Source organism: Tachysurus vachellii, chromosome 24 (genome assembly GCF_030014155.1).
Source record: "Tachysurus vachellii isolate PV-2020 chromosome 24, HZAU_Pvac_v1, whole genome shotgun sequence".
NCBI classification, from domain to species: domain Eukaryota; kingdom Metazoa; phylum Chordata; class Actinopteri; order Siluriformes; family Bagridae; genus Tachysurus; species Tachysurus vachellii.
This window is the reverse complement of record NC_083483.1, coordinates 13,121,315-13,143,814: the sequence shown is the minus strand read 5'-3', so window position 1 is coordinate 13,143,814 and position 22,500 is coordinate 13,121,315. Positions and strand designations below refer to the sequence as shown.

The window sequence follows — 22,500 nt, the reverse complement described above, 5'->3', positions numbered from 1 at the left end:
AGATAGACAGACAGACAGACAGACAGACAGACAGACAGACAGATAGATAGAGAGAGAGAGAGAGAGAGAGAGAGAGAGTGATATATATATATATATACAAATATATGCAGATAGATAGATAGATAGATAGATAGATAGATAGATAGATAGATAGCACAAGAGAGAGAGAGAGAGAGAGAGAGAGAGAGAGAGAGAGAGAGAGAGAGAGAGAGAGAGAAAGTGATATATATATATATATATATATACAAATATATGCAGATAGATAGATAGATAGATAGATAGATAGATAGATAGATAGATAGATAGATAGATAGATAGAGAGAAAGTGAACAGTACAATCACACATTAGAAATGTAAAGGTGAGGGTGAGGACACTGCGAGAGTTCCACTTATAACAAGATCAGGACGCGTGTCCAAGGGCCGTCTGCCAAAAAGTCTGCTAAATATTTCTGCGATAGATATCTTTAGTATTGAAGGGGCACAGAGCCTTCCGGCACTTTCTGGTACAGGGTGACAGTGTCACAGACACAATGAAAGATCAAGACGCTCGTGTTCCATTTTGTCAGCCTGCAGAAAGTCGACACCGCTGGTGTTACAGTACCACGAACCGTCTTCTGTGATTCCAGCCTCAGAGAATACAAGTCAGTGTTTCCTCCAGTGCCTCAGTACTCAAGCACAGTGCAACAAAGCCGGATTCTTCTCATGCAGGAAGACAGAATGCTGACTGACATTACAATTCATGTGGACTGGAACTTTGCTAACAAGAAAATTCTTGTAGACAGAGAGAAAAAATGACAAAAGCACAAACACAAGTGGACAACACGGCTATTTTTTCCCCATGGAATAAGGTGAAACCTCAGAGCCCTTGTAATCTTAGGAATCCATCTACAGCTTTACCTCATTTACCTCAAACCACAAAATCCTCAACTTTTCAACTCCAATTTCCAATTGCTGCAATTTCCACTGAACTATATGACCAATCAGCCCCCAGCATGTCACATGACCATTACCATCTGCTTGTATTTAAGGGACTTGACTTACAAACCATATAATAGATGAAAAAAATTAAATCAGGTTCTTATGTGAGAAAAGATTTTCACGAATTTCAACAAATGACAAATTACAGACGGTGTCTGACGGTGTTCTCCATGTTTTCTGACTCAAACGCCCCCAAGTGGGACACTCTGTGCTCAAAGAAAACACTCATACATACGATCTCCCTGACATGACTTGAACGCACTATAAGTTCTGATTTCGGTATGTGTCTTTGTAAAGCTTTTGCTGTTGTTGTTGTTGTTGTTGTTGTTTGTCATGTGTGTGCCGTTGTTTTATCCGGTTTTATGGTTCTTTGTTTTTTGTTTACAGTCTTGGTTGTTGGACTTACATCTGCCTTTGACTCCCAGTTGTAACTTTTCTTTAGATGTGGTAACTTAGTGGTTGAGGTGCTGCACTGCTGATCAGTAGGTTGTGAGTTCAAATCCTAGGTCAACCAAGCTGCCACTGCTGGGCCGTTAACCCTCAGATGAATAAAATGAGATACAAATATAAGTTGCTCTGATCTTGAGTAGTCCATAAATGTTACAAGGGATCACAATTTTGATTCCTGATAACGACACAGCTGTCTGCGGCCAGGAGACCAAAACCGGCTGTGGTTTTAAGCATAGAAGAAGAAGCCTTTATTATCGCCACATTACAGCGGAATTCTGAGGAGGTTGGGGTCAGAGTGCAGGGGCAGCTATGATACAGCATCCCTGGAGCAGGGAGGGTTGAGGGCCTTGCTCAAGGGCCCAGCAGCGGCAGCTTGGCTGTGCTGGGGCTTGAACCCCGATCCTCCGATCAACAACCCAGAGCCTTAACCAGTTGAGCCACTACTGCGCATGGCATGACGCGTGCCAATCAGAGTGACACAAGCCTATGAGCTCATGTATGCAGAAGAGGGCTGATTGTGGTTTTTACTTCAAGTGTGTTAAGCTAAGCTTGCCTGTGCTGCAGCATGGCTTCAAATGTCTTTACATGCCGTACACACTTGTTAGCATCATCTCGACTCCACGGGTGGTACCTGACAGGGTGGAGTTATCAAGTTCAGGTGAATTGTTAGCGATCACTTGGTCGATTCATGTATTTTCTTTCCTGTGTTTGTACCAAGCACAAGATATCCTAGTGGTGTTAAGCATTTAAACATCTTGTTTGAGTCCAGAGGTGTAAGAAAGACACAAAAAACGGAGAAGCAGTGCAGCGGGGAAAGGATGCGTGCAAGGCTGGTCTTGGAAGGGCGAACGAGAAAGCGAGAGAGAGAGAGAGAGATAGATAGAGAGAGATAGAGATAGAGATAGAGAGAGAGAGCTACTTAAAGATTCACTTTGCAGCAGGAGTCTCCCCGATGCCGGCCCTCTTTGACGAAGGCTTTGACAGGTGCGGGCACGACTGCAGTCCTAATCGAAGGCGTGATCTTCTCACACAGATTGCAGTGCAGTGCAGTGCAGTGCAGAGTGGCACAGTGCATGCAGGGATGGCAGAGAATAGAAGGAGAAAGACTAGGAGGACGGTCCTGTCTCTCGCCACCGGTTTTTACATTATGCATACATTCCCTGACTGTAAGCGTGAATCATATCTGAGTCGATCTTCCATCAGAGGCAAGTCTTAGGCTGCATCACAAAAGTATTTGTGAAAGAGAAAGAGTAATGGAGAAAAGAGGTCGATATCAGCACATGGCTGAAAAGAGAAGACAAAGAGAGAGAGAGAGAGAGAGAGAGAGAGAGAGAGACACCCACATATGAGACAGAAAGCACCTCTCATGCCGCAGAACCTCTGAAGTACTTTCTTAATCACAGAATTGCTCTGTTATGATGATGAAAAAACTGTAATGATGGCGGATATTCCCACTTCCACTTCATATTCTGTCACATGTACAGAAAAGTCTCCCCACGGACTGAGGCGGCACAAAAACCAGGCCACAGCCACTGATGTCTTAATCACTGCTGTCCTAATCCGTACAAAGGAACTCGGCTGTAGTGCTCGATCGCTGCACACGTGTCCAAACCTTGTCTGCTGCCGAGTTGCCCAAAACCGGGACTTCTCTACACTTCTGTGCACTAATGAAGCCTGTTCACAGTTAGGCAGAATGTGGAGGCAAACAGATGTTAGGATGTGCTCAGTCAGACACATGAGTGTGAGAGGAAGAGGAAGAGCAAGGGGTATAATTACAGGAAACACTGTGACAAGCTCACCCACGCAGAGGAAGTGGTACAGAATATATTAGACTTGTGCTCGGTTGTGTTTACTACATAAAAGTTCCAACTATATCATCGTTTGCCGTCTGGATTGGCACCTTCCGGTTGCCCTGGGAACACCGTGGAAAAAAACCACAATAAACAAACTTAACTGCTTCTGGTCAGGCTCATTTCACCTGAATATGTCACGATTAACAGTTTTCTGATGCAAATTTCATGAACTAAACTTACCACCGACTTCTGCGTCAGCGACGATGAGGGAATTTACAACATTGACCAATATCACTTTGGATCTGTGTGCAATAATATCTGATAGGGCAGAATTTTACAGCTCTGCCATTAGTCTCTCCACAATTGTATTATTTTTATCACAGAAATTCATGAATAAAAGCAAGCACACAAAAATTACACAATATTCGGAGGAGTTTACAATTTGTCTTAAAAATGACACGGATTTACACGGATTTGGGCCGAGGAGCATCGTGTGTCATCTTCAATTCACGTGTGTCGAACGTGAGTAATCACGTGTCTTTACTGGTAGAATCCTGTGCGTGCAATTTCACCAATTTGTTCAAACTAAACACAGTGCGACTAGCTACTGTAAATCGAATACGGCTAAATAGCTAACATCAACAAAATGGAGGCTTGTTAGAAAACCTGAAATATGTAAGTAAAAAATAATGAGAAATGAGATACAGAGAAAGACAAAGAGAGAGAGAGACTCACCCAGACAGAGGCCATCGGTCTCTTCATAGCCAACGCTGCACACACACCTTCCCAGTGGGACGAGCCAATCCCCGTCAGCGCTACAGTACAGCCGTGGCGTGTCTCGCTCTTCAGCGTTCAGCACACAGGCTCCCCTCACCTCCACCAGAGCAGACGAGTGGACACGAGGCACCGTGTCAGGAAAGGCAGCTAAGTTCCTCAGCGTGGACGGACACTTCTTGTAGTAGACTCGTACAGAGAGCAGAGCGATGCACGCACCCACGTCCTGGAAGGCAAGGTAGAAGCCTTTGGTGCGTACGGGCCCTAGCTCTCGCACCTCCGTGTTCAGCCGGAGAACTCGTTCGCCCACGTCCGTCTGCGTAAAGCTTTCGTCGGCTGCGATCGTGTCTATCTTGGCATAGTCAGAGGTACGAAAATGGCTGTGAGGCTCGTCCGTCTCCAAGTAGTGCAGGTTGAAGGTCTCTTTGCAGGTACCTGATACCCACGGGATGCTGTTGCAGTCACGCAGCGTGAAGCGCAGCTCCACGTAGATCCTCTGCGCCTCCTGTCGCGCGATCCAGCTTGACCGCAGCCAGTTGTTTTGGTTCGGCTCCATGACGTGGCACACCTGAAAGGTGTGGATGGGTCGGTTTTGCTCGTCCATCTCTGTGATGGCATCCCACTGCAGGAAAAGGGACAAAAGGGTGTAAGTTTGCTAAAGAACTTGATAAAGAGCGGGACTATGCTTCAATCAAATGAATGAGCCGCTTGGAGATTAACAACACCACATGGAGTTGTTCTCTGCAAAGAACACCTGAGGAGCATCAATTGCAAACAAATGAGCCAGGTTCTTGGTTCATGACTCATCCCTCCTCTTATCATGCTCTTAAAAAACACCTTCCATTAATAACATCATCATGATATCACACTCTGGTCATAAAAGGCTGCTTACTATCATCCTCACAGGACTTACATTATGCACTCGTGTTGTCTCTGGATTCCCAAGTGCCTCAGCAATGCTGAGTGTGTGAACGTTAATAGTTTTAGACAAGCCACTGACTGGAAGGACGGGTCATTATACAGTACCATCACTTGTTCTTGAGTACTTCTTGCCCCGTCTCACTGTAATCTCAGCGCAAATAATGGAGTTCGCTTCTGTTTTGTTGCGTCCATGTTCAGCGCTGAACATGTCTCACTCTACAGTGGTGTTTAATATGAAAATAGACACTCAGGGATCGAAGAGTTGTTTCTTTTATCTTAAGTTCTCTTTTTTCCCAAGCCTACTAGGGGCAATATATCCATAGAGAATGATTGTGTTTTTTTTTTCCACACAAATGTATGTATCTTCAAAGTAAATGTTGATATCAAACCTACAGTATTTCTGCTCTCTGAGATGAGTTCTTGTTCATAAGCGGCTAAAATTTGAAGCCGTTTATCTTCAACCGCTAAAATTCTGTCCTGGCTGCTTTTAGATCAGACTGAAATCTTTCATTTGTTTATACATTCAGTCCCGTAAGTCGAATTTCCAGAATGGTTAATCGTGATGAACCCAGCACAGTACCTGTACAAACCCCTTCACACCGCTATGCAGCATTATAACCTTGATGTGAAAATATTTTGTCGTTGATACTGTTGTTCATAATGCAGAAAAAAAATTCTCCAAGGGTGTCAGCAGTTGGACAAGGTAATAAAAAACCGAACCAAAAATATGAATATATCACAAGAACAAGGCAGAGCACGGCTTTGTTCCTGCTTGAAATACTGTTATGGATGTTTTGAACAATATCTAGTGGGAAATAGGAGCACTCTTCAACAGGAACAGCCAGCTGTCACATCTGGACTAGAGGGAAAACACAGCGTTGGACTGAAGGCTTATTTCACACCTTAAAAGAAAAATCTGTAAACAGATGGCGAGAGAAAAAGTAAAAGAAAATCTTACACTCTTTTAACAGGCTATAAATAACCAGTTTATTAGGAACATTGCTGAGTGTTGGAAAAACAAGCCTGAAAGAAGTTAGCGTTAACTTGAGAAGCTAGTAATTTGGAATTAGCCTCTTTTTTTTTTTATTCTCTCTTGAGGTTAATAAGGGTAAACAAGTAGTTTGTTATGTTACAGAGAAACAACAAAGCTCTCGCTCTGTCCTCATGCCTTTTCTAGTAAAGGTAAGCTACGCTGACACTGGAGACTCCTTCAAAACAAACGACTCCTCAGACAAAACATCACCGTGGCAGCAACTGCACGTATATAACTAGCAAAAAAGTTTAGCAAGAGCTAATTAGTATATGTTTAAACTGAAGTGCATTTGTTTTGCATCTCTCTCTCATTCTTTCTCAATGGGCTTTAAATTCCATCCTCTCTGTTTGTCTTCTATTTTCATGAAGCCGCTTTTCCCTTATCGGAAGCGTGGCGTCGTAATTCCAAACGCAATTCTCTCGCCAAATTAAACCATCGTCTGGTTCTCAAGCTGCTGCAAATATAAGATTTAGTCACCTTTAAATATATTCCATGCCATATTTCAATTATGTAGCCTACTCTCTACATTTCTCTCGCTCTCTCTCTCTCATCTTGTAATTAATTACCAGGGATGCACTTCATTAGCACAAGGCCGTCTCCTCATTCGCTTCCATTATTGAGATAATAAGCTAAGGTCTGCTAATAGCCACTCAATCAAAACAAAAAGAAAAAAAAAAAAAAAGATCCGCACTCTTCACGCTCTTCGACAGCTGTTAAAAACGAAGACTTTGTTTAACCTCATGTAAATGCGAGAGGAAATTCAGGCCAATAAACGTGTTAAAGTGTTTGCGCGACTGCTATTTACTTTACGTCATTACTGAGTTTTAGACTAATGAATAAAATTATTTTGTTTTTTTTTTTTTTTACTCGTCAACCAAATTCTGGTTGTAGAAAGTAATAAATGTAAAATATAATACATTTGGAATTCGACTTATTTGAGTTATTTATGTTTTCGGAGATGCTCTGTAGTCAACACACTCATATGTCATGATACTGTATAAGCCATGTCCAGTAAAGCTGTCTTTATGTTTAGACTTATGGACATTTGTACTTTGGTCTTGCTAGTAGGTCTTTTTTTTTTGTGTTAATGTTGTCTTTTCAGAAGAAGAAGCTTTTATATATGCTCATTATCTCACAAACTAATCCAATCTGACTAGTAACCCTTTATAATATTTTATCTCCACAAAGTGAGTCAGGACTCTTTCAGTGCGAGACGTGTGTTTTTCTCTTTGGTGGTTGATGATAAACACCTTCAAATTTTAGATGGTTATAAACAAGAACTTGGAGCATCTCAGAGAGCAGAAATGGGTTTGATATCAACATCAACATTTACTTTGAAGATACAAACATCTGTGTGAAAAAAACAAATTGTGTTTTTCTGTGAGCACAAAATGGTGAAATCCTTGGTGAAAAAAAAAAAAAAACAACATTATAGAGGCTATTTTTTCTGTCTCTGGAATTTAATGAGACCAAAAAAAAAAAATGTCTAGGAAAAAAAAAAAAAAAAAAAAAAAAAAAATATATATATATATATATATATATTATATATATATATATATAAGCCTGTGCCTATCTCAGGCGACATCGGGCATCAAGGCAGGATACACCCTGGACGGAGTGCTGTATTTAATTCTATTTTTAATTCTAATTTTATTTATTTATTAATTTACTTTTTTTTTTTCTGTTCTTTCCTACAGTATATTCATAGAAAAGTATATATATTCATATAAAAGCATAGAAATATATATATTAAACTTTTCTATGAATATACTGTAGGAAAAAACAGAAAAAAAAATGTAAATTAATAAATAAATAAAATTTGAATTAAAAATAGAATTAAATACAGCACTCCGTCCAGGGTGTATCCTGCCTTGATGCCCGATGTCGCCTGAGATGTCGCCGGAGCACAGGCTCCCCGTGACCCGAGGTAGTTCGGATAAGCGGTAGAAGATGAATGAATGAATGAATGAATGAAACTCAAAAAAATAATAATAAAATCCTGAGTGACTAATTTCATATAATCTTCATATTAAGTACCACTGTAGAGTGAGACATGAGACACGAGCACGAGGATTTAATGAAATCTTTCCCAACCTGTTAGTTCAGACAGGAGATATATATAATTATTTCAGTTATATACTGTATATATGTTCATGTAAAATTTGGAGGTTTTGGTCCTTTTATATTACGAAAAAAAAAGTCTGCTTAATCTTTCCAGACAAGGGAACATGCATCTAAAATCCCGGTGATAAAGCAGTAATAATTAAACCATCCTGTGTAAAACTAATCCCGTCCGAACAGGGCTTTATTCTAAGCTTATTTACATCTACGTCTGAGCCTCTTTCAAAAGAAACAAGCCAGATTCAATCTTCACCCTCCCTTCACCATCTCTTCTTTCTTTCCCCCTCGCTGTCTCATGTCCTGACATTAGTCAAGAAGAACAGAGAGCACAGATAGAGAGCATGTAGCACACGGCGCACTCTAAATCTCATCCTGGAGGGCTGCAGGATGTATCACCGGGCTTTGCGGCAGGGATAAGATATCAGAGAACAGCTTAAGACAGGACACCCACTGATAAAAACGGCTGTGATGGATGAACCCCAAATCACTTGCTACACATCACATTATGCTGGCTGGAGTTCAGAGATTGGGATACGGATGCATCCGAGATGTTCCGTAAAAGAGGCGTGAGGAAATGCGGTGCAGCCCAACGCCGGCGCTCAGACGCAAAAGCTTTCAGGACTTTTCAGTCTAGAGAATGTCAGACGTTATTTATACTTCGTACGCATACAAATGTCTGTCACTTTTTGGGTCGAGGAGCCACAACTGTGTGTGTAGTAAGACGAAGGTTTTCACAACAGCGGGTGGACGTGTCGTCTAAACCTGTTAGATGATGCTGATGTAGTTTACATGTTTACTGAAACTTTTTATTGGCTCAGGTTAACAGTAGGTTAAAGTGTTTTGGCAATTATGCAATATTTAATAAAAATAGAACAACAATTTAACAAAATTTAATGAATCAATTAAGCTTTCATATAGGGAAAGTACATGATTATTATTACTTTTATTTTCTACCACAGGAAAGCCTGCAGGACAAATTTATAACCATTTTATTTCCTATGTATTCCTTTCTATATTTTTTATTGTTTTATTGTTTATATTTTTAAAGATTTCAATCACTCTCACTCTCATCTTCTACCGCTTATCTGAACTACCTCGGGTCACGGGGAGCCTGTGCCTATCTCAGGCGTCATCGGGCATCAAGGCAGGATACACCCTGGACGGAGTGCCAACCCATCACAGGGCACACACACACTCTCATTCACTCACGCAATCACACACTACGGACAATTTTTCCAGAGATGCCAATCAACCTACCATGCATGTCTTTGGACCGGGGGAGGAAACCGGAGTACCCGGTGGAAACCCCCGAGGCATGGGGAGAACATGCAAACTCCACACACACAAGGCGGAGGCGGGAATCGAACCCCCAACCCTGGAGGTGTGAGGCGATCGTGCTAACCACTAAGCCACCGTGCCCCCAGATTTCATTCATAATTTATTTATTTATTCATTTATTTATTCATTTATTTATTTATTTTTTGGTTTTCAGTCCCTCCAGGATTTCACCATTGTGTAATCACAAAAATGAACACAAAATCAAGTAATACAAAAAGTTCAAAATATGTATATTGTTTTTTTTTCCCACACAAACCGGAAACCGTTTTCATGATTTTAGCTTTGTACCCTTTTATTGTTTTTTTTTTTATCTTTATTAATTATTCCATTCACACCATTACATGTCCCGGCTCTTTAAACTACTGAATATTTCCTGGTTGTCTTTGAAGTGTAAGACAGATTATCACGTATCTCAGCAGGAAAATTGTGAAATCATAAAAGTTTGATCGCACCCTCGTACTCCGAACACCTCCCGCATGTATAGAGCTTTAAAATGGATGAAAGCCTTCGTGAACATAAAATATAAATGACCGTTTATCAAAACCATCTTGTCACCGATTTCTGCTCTCTCTTTACAACCATGTGAATAGACCAGTCATCTATTTGAACTGGTGTTTCAATCCCTTTGGGTACCAATGAGACTGAATGGGCAATTCTGCCCTGAACACTGTGTCAACACAATCGCTCAATACTCTCACAGCGTCTATTATTTCACTATAGATTTGTGTTTGCCAGGTTCGGCAAAGGGCAGGATTTTTTTTTTTTTCTCAAAGCTAAGATTCTTCTTTCCTCTTAAAGTGTATGTGTCTCTGAAGACGAGCTAGCGTGCAGTGGACGTGGCATCGATAGCACATCAAGGGAAAATAAAACACAATTACGGACGGGGCGAAACTAATTATTGTATAATTATTAAGCACACATTAACCTTGGGTAATGAGAGAGCGTTACAAAAGCGATACTGACACTGTCCTTTTGACTTGATAATTGATTAATTGACTTCTCTTTTCTTCAGGGTGACATCTGTGAAATAATTAGTCTGCTTTGAATAGACTAGACAATGACACTTAAAGCCGTCTGGAGCGCCGGCGATCGAGAGCGACAGGGTGACGATGTTTATCCACTCGACATCCGCATGTTGAAATGCACTCGGGGAAATAGATACGAAATCAATCCGAATAGTCTGTTTGCGATGAAGAAGAAAAACTAAACATGTAAATGAACCCTGTGTAAAGTTGCGTGTATTGTGTCTGTAATGTAGGAGCCAAAAACAAGCATTTTACATCAAATCCAAATCCTACAAATATATACACAATATTAAATAAATAAATAAACAAATAAAAAATAAATAAATATATAAATAAATAAATTAACAAACAAATAAATAAAACAACAAATGTTTTATTATTATTATTATTATTATTATTATTATTATTATTATTATTATTATTATTTTACCTCCCTAAATGCCTCAGAAAAGCAAAGTGTAATGTCATGTATTTATTTTATTTTATTTTATTTATTTATTTATTTTTTAAACCTTACATCCAATTAGGTGTCCAAGTTCTTGGCAAACAGAATAAAAAACAAACACAGTACAAAAGGCCTAGTGGTTAATGTGTTGGGCTACCAATCGGAAGGTTGCGAGTGTGATCCCAGGTCCACCAAGCTGCCACTGTTGGGCCCCTGAGCAAGGCCCTTAACCCTCAATTGCTCAGCTGTAAATTGAGATAATGTAAGTTGCTCTGGATAAGAGTGACTGCCAAATGCTGTAAATGTACAAAGTGCTATTTATTAAAAGTGTTTCATGAGTGTTTTATTATTATTATTATTATTATTATTATTATTATTATTATTATTATTATTATTATTATTACGGATTCCTCCCTCGTCTCGCACGATGTTTTCATTTGGGTTTCATTCCAGCCCTCCGTCCTGTCATTGGTTTCTTTCCTTGATTGTCTTTACCTGTACTATGTTAACTCATTAATTCCATTAATTTCATTTTTTTTACTTATACACTGGGAATGCGATCGGATATCAGTGATACAAAAATGAGTTAAATGCTTATATTTCAATATTAAAATAGAATTGAACAGTTTTTCCCCAATTTACAATAAAAATCCATGTAGTGACATTTCTAAGACTTTGAGCTCATTTTAACTGTAGTTTAGGACTGAATGTGGTCCTAATGTTAAGTCTGTGGCCAGTTATAGTGTACAGTTATAGTTGTGTAAAGTTATAGCTGTTATAGCTGTTATAAAGCGTTTCGAGTGAGTTATAATGGTGTTGACGGTTTTCTTTTTTCTTTTTCTTTGAGAACAGTTTTTAAGATCCGCCTCTGTATAGCATCTGAGTCGCAGGCAACAATTGGCAGATCTTGAAATACCGCCCACTGAGCTTTGATGTGACTTACCATGTGGGTGGTAACCTGTGAAACCTGAGGCAAAATGTGGCAGAAGGCTTATAAGAAAAAAAAAAATGTAAAGAAAAAAACAGCTATTTCATCTGATATTTTTCAGAGCAAAGCACGCTCATTTAAATTCCAGTGGAAAGAAGTATTAATGATGTAAAAGTAGACATAAAGTGCGCTCGAATAACAGCACCGAGGAGGAAACCGAATCCCATCAGAGTGTATCGTTCCACTGAATAACGGCAAGCACTTACGGTTGTTAGTGACCTACTGTATCCTTTTACAGAAATAATACAGGGGGGATTTGGGATGATAAAATGCTCATGTGAGACCTTTTTATTTAGGAATTGTTCTTAGGACTGATTTCAGGGTCACTGAATAAGGTAACTTCAACTCATTTTCACCTGAAGCCAAAAATAAATAGAGTTTGTTCCTGTTTGTTTGCGTCCATGTTCGGTTTTGGACGTCTTTGTCATGTCTCACTCCGCAGTGGTGGTTAATAGGAAGCTAATCTAAAAGTAGACACTCAGGACTTTCTGCTCTCTGAGATGCTCCAAGTTTTTGCTCGTAAACATCTCAAATTTGAAGGTGTTTATCATTCATTCATTCATTCATTTTCTACCGCTTATCCGAACTACCTCGGGTCACGGGGAGCCTGTGCCTATCTCAGGCGTCATCGGGCATCAAGGCAGGATACACCCTGGACGGAGTGCCAACCCATCACAGGGCACACACACACACACACATTCATTCACTCACGCAATCACACACTACAGACAATTTTCCAGAGATGCCGATCAACCTACCATGCATGTCTTTGGACCGGGGGAGGAAACCGGAGTACCCGGAGGAAACCCCCGAGGCATGGGGAGAACATGCAAACTCCACACACACAAGGTGGAGGCGGGAATCGAACCCCCAACCCTGGAGGTGTGAGGCGAACGTGCTAACCACTAAGCTAACGTGCCCCCGGTGTTTATCATCAACCGCTAAAATTCAGTGTAAGATTATCAACAGAGGGAAAAACACACGTCTCACACAGAAAGACAACAGAGTCCTGACTCATTATAGATCAGACCTGTGGAGATAAAATCATTTGTTTGTTTACACTGAATGAAAACGTCTCATAAGTCCATTTCTATTCCAACACCAGTGTGCTGGTAAAAAGGGTTAAAGCTGTGGTTTGTAATCTGAATCCAGAGCTATCTGTATTGTGCATGAGTACACAATATGTGGCCATTTACCATCAGTTATTTCATCCTGTATGTTCATCTGGATGTTTTTCATGTCTTTGTACTTGTCACTAATCTCATTCAAGGTTTCACTTCTGCTTCTGTTCCTCTGTGTTCTTTCTTTGTTTAGGTATCCATGTGTTTTTGTTTTGAGTCATGTCCAGTTTCCTCCCTGTCTTTCCCTCATATGTCATGTTTAAGCCAGAGATGGGGGACTCGAGTCATATGACTTGACTCGAGTCAGACTTAAGTCGAGACTTGAGCCTTGCTTGACAAATATTAAAAAAGGACTCGACTTGACTTTGACTTGACATTCATGACTTGAGACTTGACTCGGACTTGAGTTAAATGACTCAGAGATGGGGGACTCGACTTGACTCGAGTCAGACTTAAGTCGCAAATTTGAGACTTGAGACTTGCTTGACAAATCTTAAAAAAAGACTCGACTTGACTTTGACTTGACATTCATGACTTGTGGCTTGACTCGGACTTGAGTTAAATGACTCAGAGATGGGGGACTCGACTTGACTCGAGTCAGACTTAAGTCGCAAATTTGAGACGAGACTTGCTTGACAAATATTAAAAAAAGACTCGACTTGACTTTGACTTGACATTCATGACTTGAGGCTTGACTCGGACTTGAGTTAAATGACTCAGAGATGGGGACTCGACTTGACTCGAGTCAGACTTAACTCGCAAATTTGAGACTTGAGACTTGCTTGACAAATATTAAAAAAGACTCGACTTGACTTTGACTTGACATTCATGACTTGAGACTTACTTGTGACTTGCACATGTGTGACTTACTCCCACCTCTGGTTTAAGCTGACCTGTTTTCACTTTCGTTCTTGATCCGTCTATCTGTTGACACACTCGTGTGTGTTGTACTCGTTGTGACTCTGTGTTTTCTGTGTGACTTTACCAGCTTTTTTTTTTTTTTTTTTTAGCTTTGTGCTTAACTTCACCTTCTCGTCTCTTTAATGAGCCCGTCTTTGCCTTTGGATATTACCTGTTAGATTTAACGTGGTCGGAGTTAATAAATAAGAATCCTACTGGGACATGTGTCCTCTCTGCCTGCCTCTGTCCCCGTTCACTCTTCTGACAGCCCTGAATTGATTATTTAATAAAACAGTGTGTAACGTGACCCATCACATCGGCAGCAGTGAGCAACTTGAACGATGAAGCTTAAAAACCTGTTAAACATGTACAACTCAAGGGAATTAAAGAAACACCAAACACTTCCAGACAAAACACTTTCACCACCGTGCAGGCAAAATGCTTCTGAAGCAGCAGGAGATGAAAGTTCTGTGTAGGTTTCACCTCCTACAGCTTTAGAAGCACTTGGCTTCCACAGTTGGTGAAGTAGAAATGTTATGTCACATGCCATAATACTGTACATGTTATAGACAAGATCAAGAAAATTTGTTAAAAAGGTTTTGACTCTTATTGCAATCTTCAATTCAGACAAACATTTATGCCACGTTTTTATATCTTAACAAGTGACAAAGTGTAGAAGAATCATGAAAATCGTCTAGGGATTGTCTATGAATTCCAGGTCAACTGTACAAACACATACAAAAAAAACACTTGTTCCATGCTGTTGTGTGCTATTGCTGGTTCTTTGAGATACCATCACCTTCGTCTGTCGAGTGTGAATATAAAGCTGATCCACCAAGGTCACCTGAGGTCACCAGAGAATACTCGGCCATATCTGTCTTTTTTTTTTTTTTTTTTTTTTACAATTTTTTTTACAGGTGACACGGTGGCTTAGTGGTTATCACGTTCGCCTCACACCTCCAGGGTTGGGGGTTCGATTCCCGCCTCCACCTTGTGTGTATTGAGTTTGCATGTTCTCCCCGTGCCTCAGGGGTTTCCTCCGGGTACTCTGGTTTCCTCCCCCGGTCCAAAGACATGCATGGTAGGTTGATTGGCATCTCTAGAAAATTGTCCGTAGTGTGTGATTGCGTGAGTGAATGAGAGTGTGTGTGTGCCCTGCGATGGGTTGGCACTCCGTCCAGGGTGTATCCTGCCTTGATGCCCGATGACGCCTGAGATAGGCACAGGCTCCCCGTGACCCGAGGTAGTTCGGATAAGCGGTAGAAAATGAGTGAGTGAGAAAGAATTTTTTTTACATCCTTGATAGTTGAGTGTAAAACATCGCTATGGTGCTGTCGCTCTGTATGATTTATTTCGCCTCCTGAGTTGTTTCTGAAAATTCTCCAGCCACACAGATTTCATTCTAACGACATTGACATAACACTGCGGCAAGTAACGCTGTTCGGTTCTTCTATCCGTTTTTCTGTTCTATGCTGCAGTCGTAAGGCACCGTAATCTTGAGGGTTATAATGATCTAGGATTCTCTCAGAGTGAAAGAAATTTCAATCTAATTTTAATCAGACTAGTTATATTAGCCCAGAGAATATGAAATATATATATATAAATATATAAATTAGCTCGTCGTAGATTTAGACATATCCCTTTGGGTCATCTCTTACTTTTTTTTTTTTTTTTAAATAATCTCATTCATTTCATGGTTTTCATTATTTCTGTGTTACATCCCAAACTCAAATATTGGTCTTCGTTCTACAAGGACTTAAAGTGAAATAAGGAAGTGTAGAGATGGTAAAAATAAGCCATCACAAACCAGGCTTTTCTTGAGAAGTGAATTAGATGTGGTGCTGGAATGAATGGTTTGTGGGTACAGTTGTGTTGTGTTTTGGTTTCTGGACATAGTGCTGATGTTATGGTGCTTAAAACCACAACAATAGCACTACACCAAGTCCACATGTACTACCATCATAATCACCATGACCACACAACACTGTCTGCTCAGTGGTGGTTCCATGCTGTCTATGTGGGTTGTTACTGTTCCGTTAATGTTCAGGGTAGAAAGGGGTTGAAAAATGGTCTACAGATGAATGGTCTTCCACCACCACCATCACCACCACCACCACCACCACCACCACCACCATACACAACAACAACAACATGTCACTCTCACTCTTGTACCAAGAACAAAACACCTTTTAAATAACATCTGTACACTAGCAGTCCTGTGTTGACTATGTGGGTTTACTTTTCCCATTAATGGACAGGATAGAAAGGGTTAAAAGATGGTCTACAGACCTTTAAAGCCCAACATCAGCACTACACCAGGTCAACACAATCACCACCACAACAACCACACAGCACCATGTGGGTCTTCCCAAATTTAATCAAGTTATGAGTGGAAAAAAATCAACAAATTTACAAGGAAGCAAAGTTTTTCAAAACTATTGATGTTTATGAATATGGGTCCCACAGACCCGAACATCATACAAGGGTTAAAACACTAATGGTTGCCTCTTTCTTGAGCTTCTGGACAAGTTTCAGGACTGTGCATTTAAATGTAAGGTAGGACTTGGAACATGGTGACCTCAGGGCTTATGGTTCCATTCCTGCCTCCATAATGTGCATGTCCTCCCCATGTTTTAGGGGTTTCCTCCTGAGACTGTTAAAAGAAAAACAGACCAATGTTCACTTCCTAACAGAAGTCCAAAAAGCTGAGTCACTGTCTGTGTCTTCAAACTTGCAAACCCTCTTTGCATTTTTCATACTATATGAACCTTTCTGACAGGGTTTTTTAGACAGAATGTGCTCTTACTTCTTGCCAAAGTAAACAAATATGAGAATGTATTTATTGATAATCACTCTGGATAAAGATGGCTGCCAAATACTATAAATTAAAATGCAAAGCTGTGACTTCATGACATAAAAAAAAATTAATCCGATAAAGGTTTTTTTTTTTTTTTTTTTTTACAATTCATCTTTATTTCTGACCTCAATCCTGGCTGAAGCATGAGAAGGGTAGGAGCTGTATGAAAAAGAGTCAGTGGGGTCACCGTCAGCACTTATATATCGCTTGTACTCTTCAGCGACCCTCTTCAAATGCTGCTCCTTATTCTCGTTCCGTATCTCTGAGCTCTTTTGTCATGAGACAAAGGCACATAGTGAAAGATCTACCCCCTGAAAAGAGGTGATCATTCAGGAAAAGAATGAGAGAAGCTCAGAGCACATCCTATCGTGGTGTTCTTTACCGTAGTGGAAAGTCATTGGTTATATTTTCCCCTTCTGGATGCGTAAAGACGGCCGGGTGAACGTTGCTCTCTTCTAGACATTCAGAAATCTAGACGGTCACGATCGCCGTGAGCTAAAAATCTAATATCTATCAACAGTATGTCAATAAACTATTAGTGAAAAGAGCAACGAATAATATTAAAAGGTCTTAATAGTGTAATTAGAATGATGTACTGTAAGGCAATCTTTTTTCAGTGCCTCAAGGATTTAGTGATTGGAGAAATGAATGAAAAATCAAGGAAACTTGAGCTTGTGATTTTTCAAAATTACAGCAGCTTTTTCTGCAGACTTGGGCCGAGATGACATCATCGTGTGACATCATCACAACACATCCAACCATCTACCCATCCATTTTCCTACCCAGGGTCACAAGTTACTTACAGTCTATTCCAGGGGATACCCTGGACGGGTTACCAACCCATTACAGGGCACAATCTCACACACACACACACACACTACAGACAATTTAGATCTAAAACACGTCTTTGGACTGTGTGAGTAAATGAAACCCAGGGAACAGTTTGACTCCTAACCCTAAGGTTGTGGGTTCGAGTCTCGGGCCAGCAATACCACAACTGAGGTGCCCTTGAGCAAGGCACCGACCCCCCCCAACAGCTCCCCGGGCATAAATAGCTGCCCACTGCTCCATGTGTGTGTTCACTGCTGTGTGTGTGCACCTTGGATGGGTTAAATGCTGAGAACGAAATTCTGAGTATGGGTCACCGTACTTACTGTAGCCGTCCGTATGTCACGTCACTTCACTTCACTTCACTACACATCTGGTAGAAGTGTGTGTGTGTAGCATCATTTCGGTAGATCATATTTTGCCCTCTGCTAGGCAAAGGCATATCAAAAGTGTGAAATATTTACAAATATGTAGCTTTTTTTTCTGGAGGCCTAATGAAATGCAATACCCTATTTGTGTGTGTTTGTGTGTGTGTGTGGCGTGTGTGGTGTGTGAGTGTGTGTTAGTGGACATTTTACAGTATGTGTGCACTTCTGTGTCTGTATGTATGTTCAATGCGTTGAAAAGGGCAAAAGTGTGTCCTATTGCCCCACTAAATGTGGCCGGGTCCAACTGACCCTGAAGGATCCAAAACGCAAAGTATATATTGGTCTGAACACATAGTTCAACAAAAATAGACAAAATTAATTTTACTTGCAAAGTTCATAATTTGGAACAATCCAAGTTATGACTCCAAGTTATGACACATTAAACTTTCATTAAATTCGGAAGGTTAAACACTAATTGAATTGAATTATGATTATTTGGTGTAAACTTTATATTTTAGAACTTGATGTATTAATCTGAAGGCTATTTCTGAAAATATCCCCCCTGACTACCAACCCTGGCAACCCTCAAGACAGGATGAGCTTAGTCTTGCTAGCCCAGGTATTTATACCAAATATCTAGCAAGATATTTTAATGTACTAGTAGTAAACCAAATTAAACTAGTGAATCTCTGTATTCAGCATTTTACACTAGACGAAAAAGTCTCTGGTTTCATGTTAAGGGGGAATTAAAAAAAAAGGGGGGATACAAAAAGATTCAAGGGCTATTGGGCATGCAAATGAGAAGCAGCACCGATTTGTCACTCGCTGTGCTGCATGAGCTGAAGGTGATATATTGAGCTCAGACTAGGTGCTTAGCTCTAGTAAGAGAAGTTTAGAAAACAATATTGGTCTGTTCCCACTGAAAACGGATACAAGACACGGCATTAGGGTGGATGACAGAGTGTGATGAAAGACCTAAAAGAGGTACAAATATTGTGTGTGTAAGCTATAGGGTAGGAGGTAGTAATTTCATGTTGTTTAAGCGGCTTAAAGGGCTAGAAAATTGTTTTTCGGCTCTTTTAGAAAATCGGACTCGTTCGCTCACGATGTCAACATCACTCTGGTGTCGGATTACATCTCTGCTGACCCTCGGGTGTCTTAAATACGTGTTATATGAAAGAGCTGTACACGTGCCGCGCCTTCGGATAATCACGTCCACACGAATTGCCATTGATGGCGCATCTCGCTGCCTAGGAATGAGGGATGTTTAGCAATCTGGCGATCAGAGATGGGATTTCAGAGACAGGTCTTTCCCTCACGACAGAATGCCTTTCAAATCCTGCCTAAAATACACAGCGTTACAAAATCAATCCGCCTCCTTCCCAAGGAGCATCAGTCACTTTTATAACTGTCCTTTGCGAGTGTGTAAATGGTGGGAGAGCCCATGACTGGAGGAAAGCTTCAGTTCAATATAAAGAAAAAATAAATAAATAAATATATATACAGTACTGTGCAAATGTTTTAGGCAGGTGTGAAAAAATGCTGTAAACAAAGAATGCTTTCAGAAATATAAATAATGAGTGTTTATTTCTGTCAATTTACAAAATGCAAAGTGAGCAAACAAAAGAAAAATCTAAATCAAATCAATATTTTGTGTTACTACCTTTTTGCCTTCAAACCAGCATGAAGTGATGGCACGACCCCCACAGAGCCCTGATCTCAACATCATCCAGCGTGTCTGGGATTACATGAAGAGACAGAAGGATGTGAGAAAGCCGACATCCACAGAAGATCTGTGGTTAGTTCTCCAAGATGTCTGGAACAACCTACCAGCCGAATTCCTTCAAAAACCGTGTGCGAGTGTACCTAGAAGAATTGCTGCTGTTTTGAAGGCAAAGGCTGGTCACAGCAAATATTGATTAGATTTAGATTTCTCTTTTGTTCATTCACTGCATTTTGTTCATTTATGAAAATAAATGTTTAACGCTTCCATTTTTGAAAGCATTCTTTGTTCACAGCATTTTTTCACACCTGCCTAAAGCTTTTGCACAGTACTATATATATATATATATATATATATATATATATATATATATATATATATATATATATATATATATATATATATAAATATTGGGGATGGGGGATGAATCCTTTGATTGAATTGTGTCTGCTTATGAGCTGTACAGCAAGCCTATGTAATTAGTAAAACATGAGTAAAGTTAGAGGTGCATTCGCTCACAAAAACAAGCGGATTTACACTAGATAAGATCGGTGGAGTTTATGTGGGCTTTTTTTTTAATACTCCTCAATATGGTCAATTTGGTTAATCTGGTAAAAACTTAAATGAAAAAACTTTCACAAAAGTATAATTCATACCTGCAAACTCACAAGAGGTGAAAAAGGTGACAAGGTTCGAAATGTCCCGGGGGGGCGGGGGGGTTGGGTTGGGTTGGGTTGGGGAATTGAGAACTTAAAATGAAGCACTCTGACAAGAACATAAAGGGAAAAGACAACATTTGCATCAAGTGAAAAAAGCACTTTTACCAAAATTTCTTGGAAATAATTTTTCTCTGTACAATTTGAGTGCCTTGGAACCAGGGGCGGTTCTAGACCTTTTTTAGGGTGGCTTCAGCCCCCTGTCTGTCATCTCAGCCACCCTAAAACTATAAGTATAATTTTTACTTTCATAAATAAACAATAAAAATTACGTTAAAATGCAGGACATGTCGTGGATGGGAAAGAAAATTATTTATCATTTTGATCCAAGAGCGATTTTTTTACTTTGCTTTTACGCATGTGTGTGTTGTAGTCTTTCAAAAGTACGTTAATTGAACGGAGAAGCACAGGTACGCGCAGCGTGCACGCGCAGTCAGAGCTGGATGCGTTTATTTATAATGTTAATCGCCGCAACGACGGCAACCAAAAGCAGTGAAATTTCACTATTCTTATTACCAGAGTTATCATATAATATAAAACTCTTCTTGTTTTAAATTCTCACTGAGGGCTGAGCCCCCCTAAAGCCGCCTAAGCACTACTTTGCCTAATTATTGGATGGAAGTAAGCGGTTTCGGACGCAGCTGAAAGAAGCCCCCACTTTCTCAAAGCACGGTCAGTTTTGGGCAGGCACTAAATTCCATGTCTTTTGTTACCACGACGTAAAGTGGGCGGGACAAAACAGTCATACAGGTAGATTTATTTTAGAAAACAAATAAACAATCAAAAACTACGGTTATTAGGGTTAGGATTAGGGTTAGATTATCAAATAGGCCACGCCTACCCGAGGACGCAATATCTGTTACGCTGTACTGAAATCCCTGGAAATAAGTGCCTTCAGTTTTGCTCTCTAGACTTCCAGCAATCTCCCAATAATAACCTGAACATAATTTATGCCTTTAACTGCTATAGATTAATGTATTACATGTATATACATGTAAATGTAATAACTGGCTATCTGCAGTATCTATCTATCTATCTATCTATCTATCTATCTATCTATCTATCTATCTATCTATCTATCTATCTATCTATCAATAAAATTCATTACATAAGTGTTATATTTAAATGTCACACCACAACAATAAAGTATCTTATGTAGGTTTTTCGTATCTTTCGTGTCGTACCACTTCTGATCCTAGACCTGTGTTTAATGTCATGTTCAGACTCATTAGGGGTTTTATATGAGTGAAGGCATTTCTGCATTTTGATTGGTCAAAAATAAAATCATTGTTTTTTTTTTTTTTAATCATTGGTGCACTTTGCTTCTCGGTCTCTGAATTCGTGTCACGGATGACGGCAATAACAAATTTTCGACAATGTTCATTTTCATACTTCATTATTTCTCATATGATCATTCCACATACTTGCCAAGCATTGAAATTGAAATCGTTTAGGCTGGATTTCCAGCTCCGAATGGAAAATCGCTTCGAACCGACAAGCCGATTGCTTGTCCGTGCGAATTAGACGGAACGCCGTCTGATAAAAATCAATAAAGATCCGGTCGACGTTTCAGGAGAGAAAATCCAGCTTGGCATTACGACAGAATCCCATCTCGCTCGAACGAGAGAGCCGCGAGGGCCGAAGGGATCAGAAGTGCTGGACCTTGTGACTGCCACGTTCCCACCTATATTGAATAACTGTATCTCGTTCCAGAAGGTGAACCTACAGTATACCGTCTAAAAGACTGACAGAGAGCACGAGGGAATTACATCTCCATGCTCTGAAGTGCTTCTTTAGAACGGCGTAACAAAAAGCAGCTCACTGGAGACGGCAGCAGCGAGAGAGGAAGTGATTTACTGCATTAAGATAAAGCAAAAGGGCCTCTTCGAGAAAAATATGGGTCCACTAGAGCAAGGCTACATTACCTGCATGCTCATCAATGTCTTCAAACAACAGCTTTTAAAAGATATTCAGATTCTCTGAAGGCACTCGAGATTCGACCTCTCTTTTAAAAACATATAAATCATTTAAATCTATACATACCATAAAGAGTGTGTGTGTGTGTGTGTGTGAGAGAGAGCGAGAGAGAGAGAGAGAGAGAGAGAGAGAGAGAGAGAGAGA

General features: G+C 40.1%; 1 protein-coding gene across 2 annotated transcripts in view; it reads right to left on the bottom strand.

The window, feature by feature from the left end:
* epha6 (eph receptor A6) overlaps positions 1-22,500 on the bottom strand; it is a 160,862-nt gene that overhangs the window by 100,346 nt on the left and 38,016 nt on the right. For both annotated transcript variants that reach the window (XM_060860667.1, XM_060860666.1), the window contains one exon: positions 3,957-4,617. In XM_060860667.1, coding sequence (XP_060716650.1) covers positions 3,957-4,617 — 661 coding nt within the window. The remainder of the gene's footprint in view (positions 1-3,956; positions 4,618-22,500) is intronic.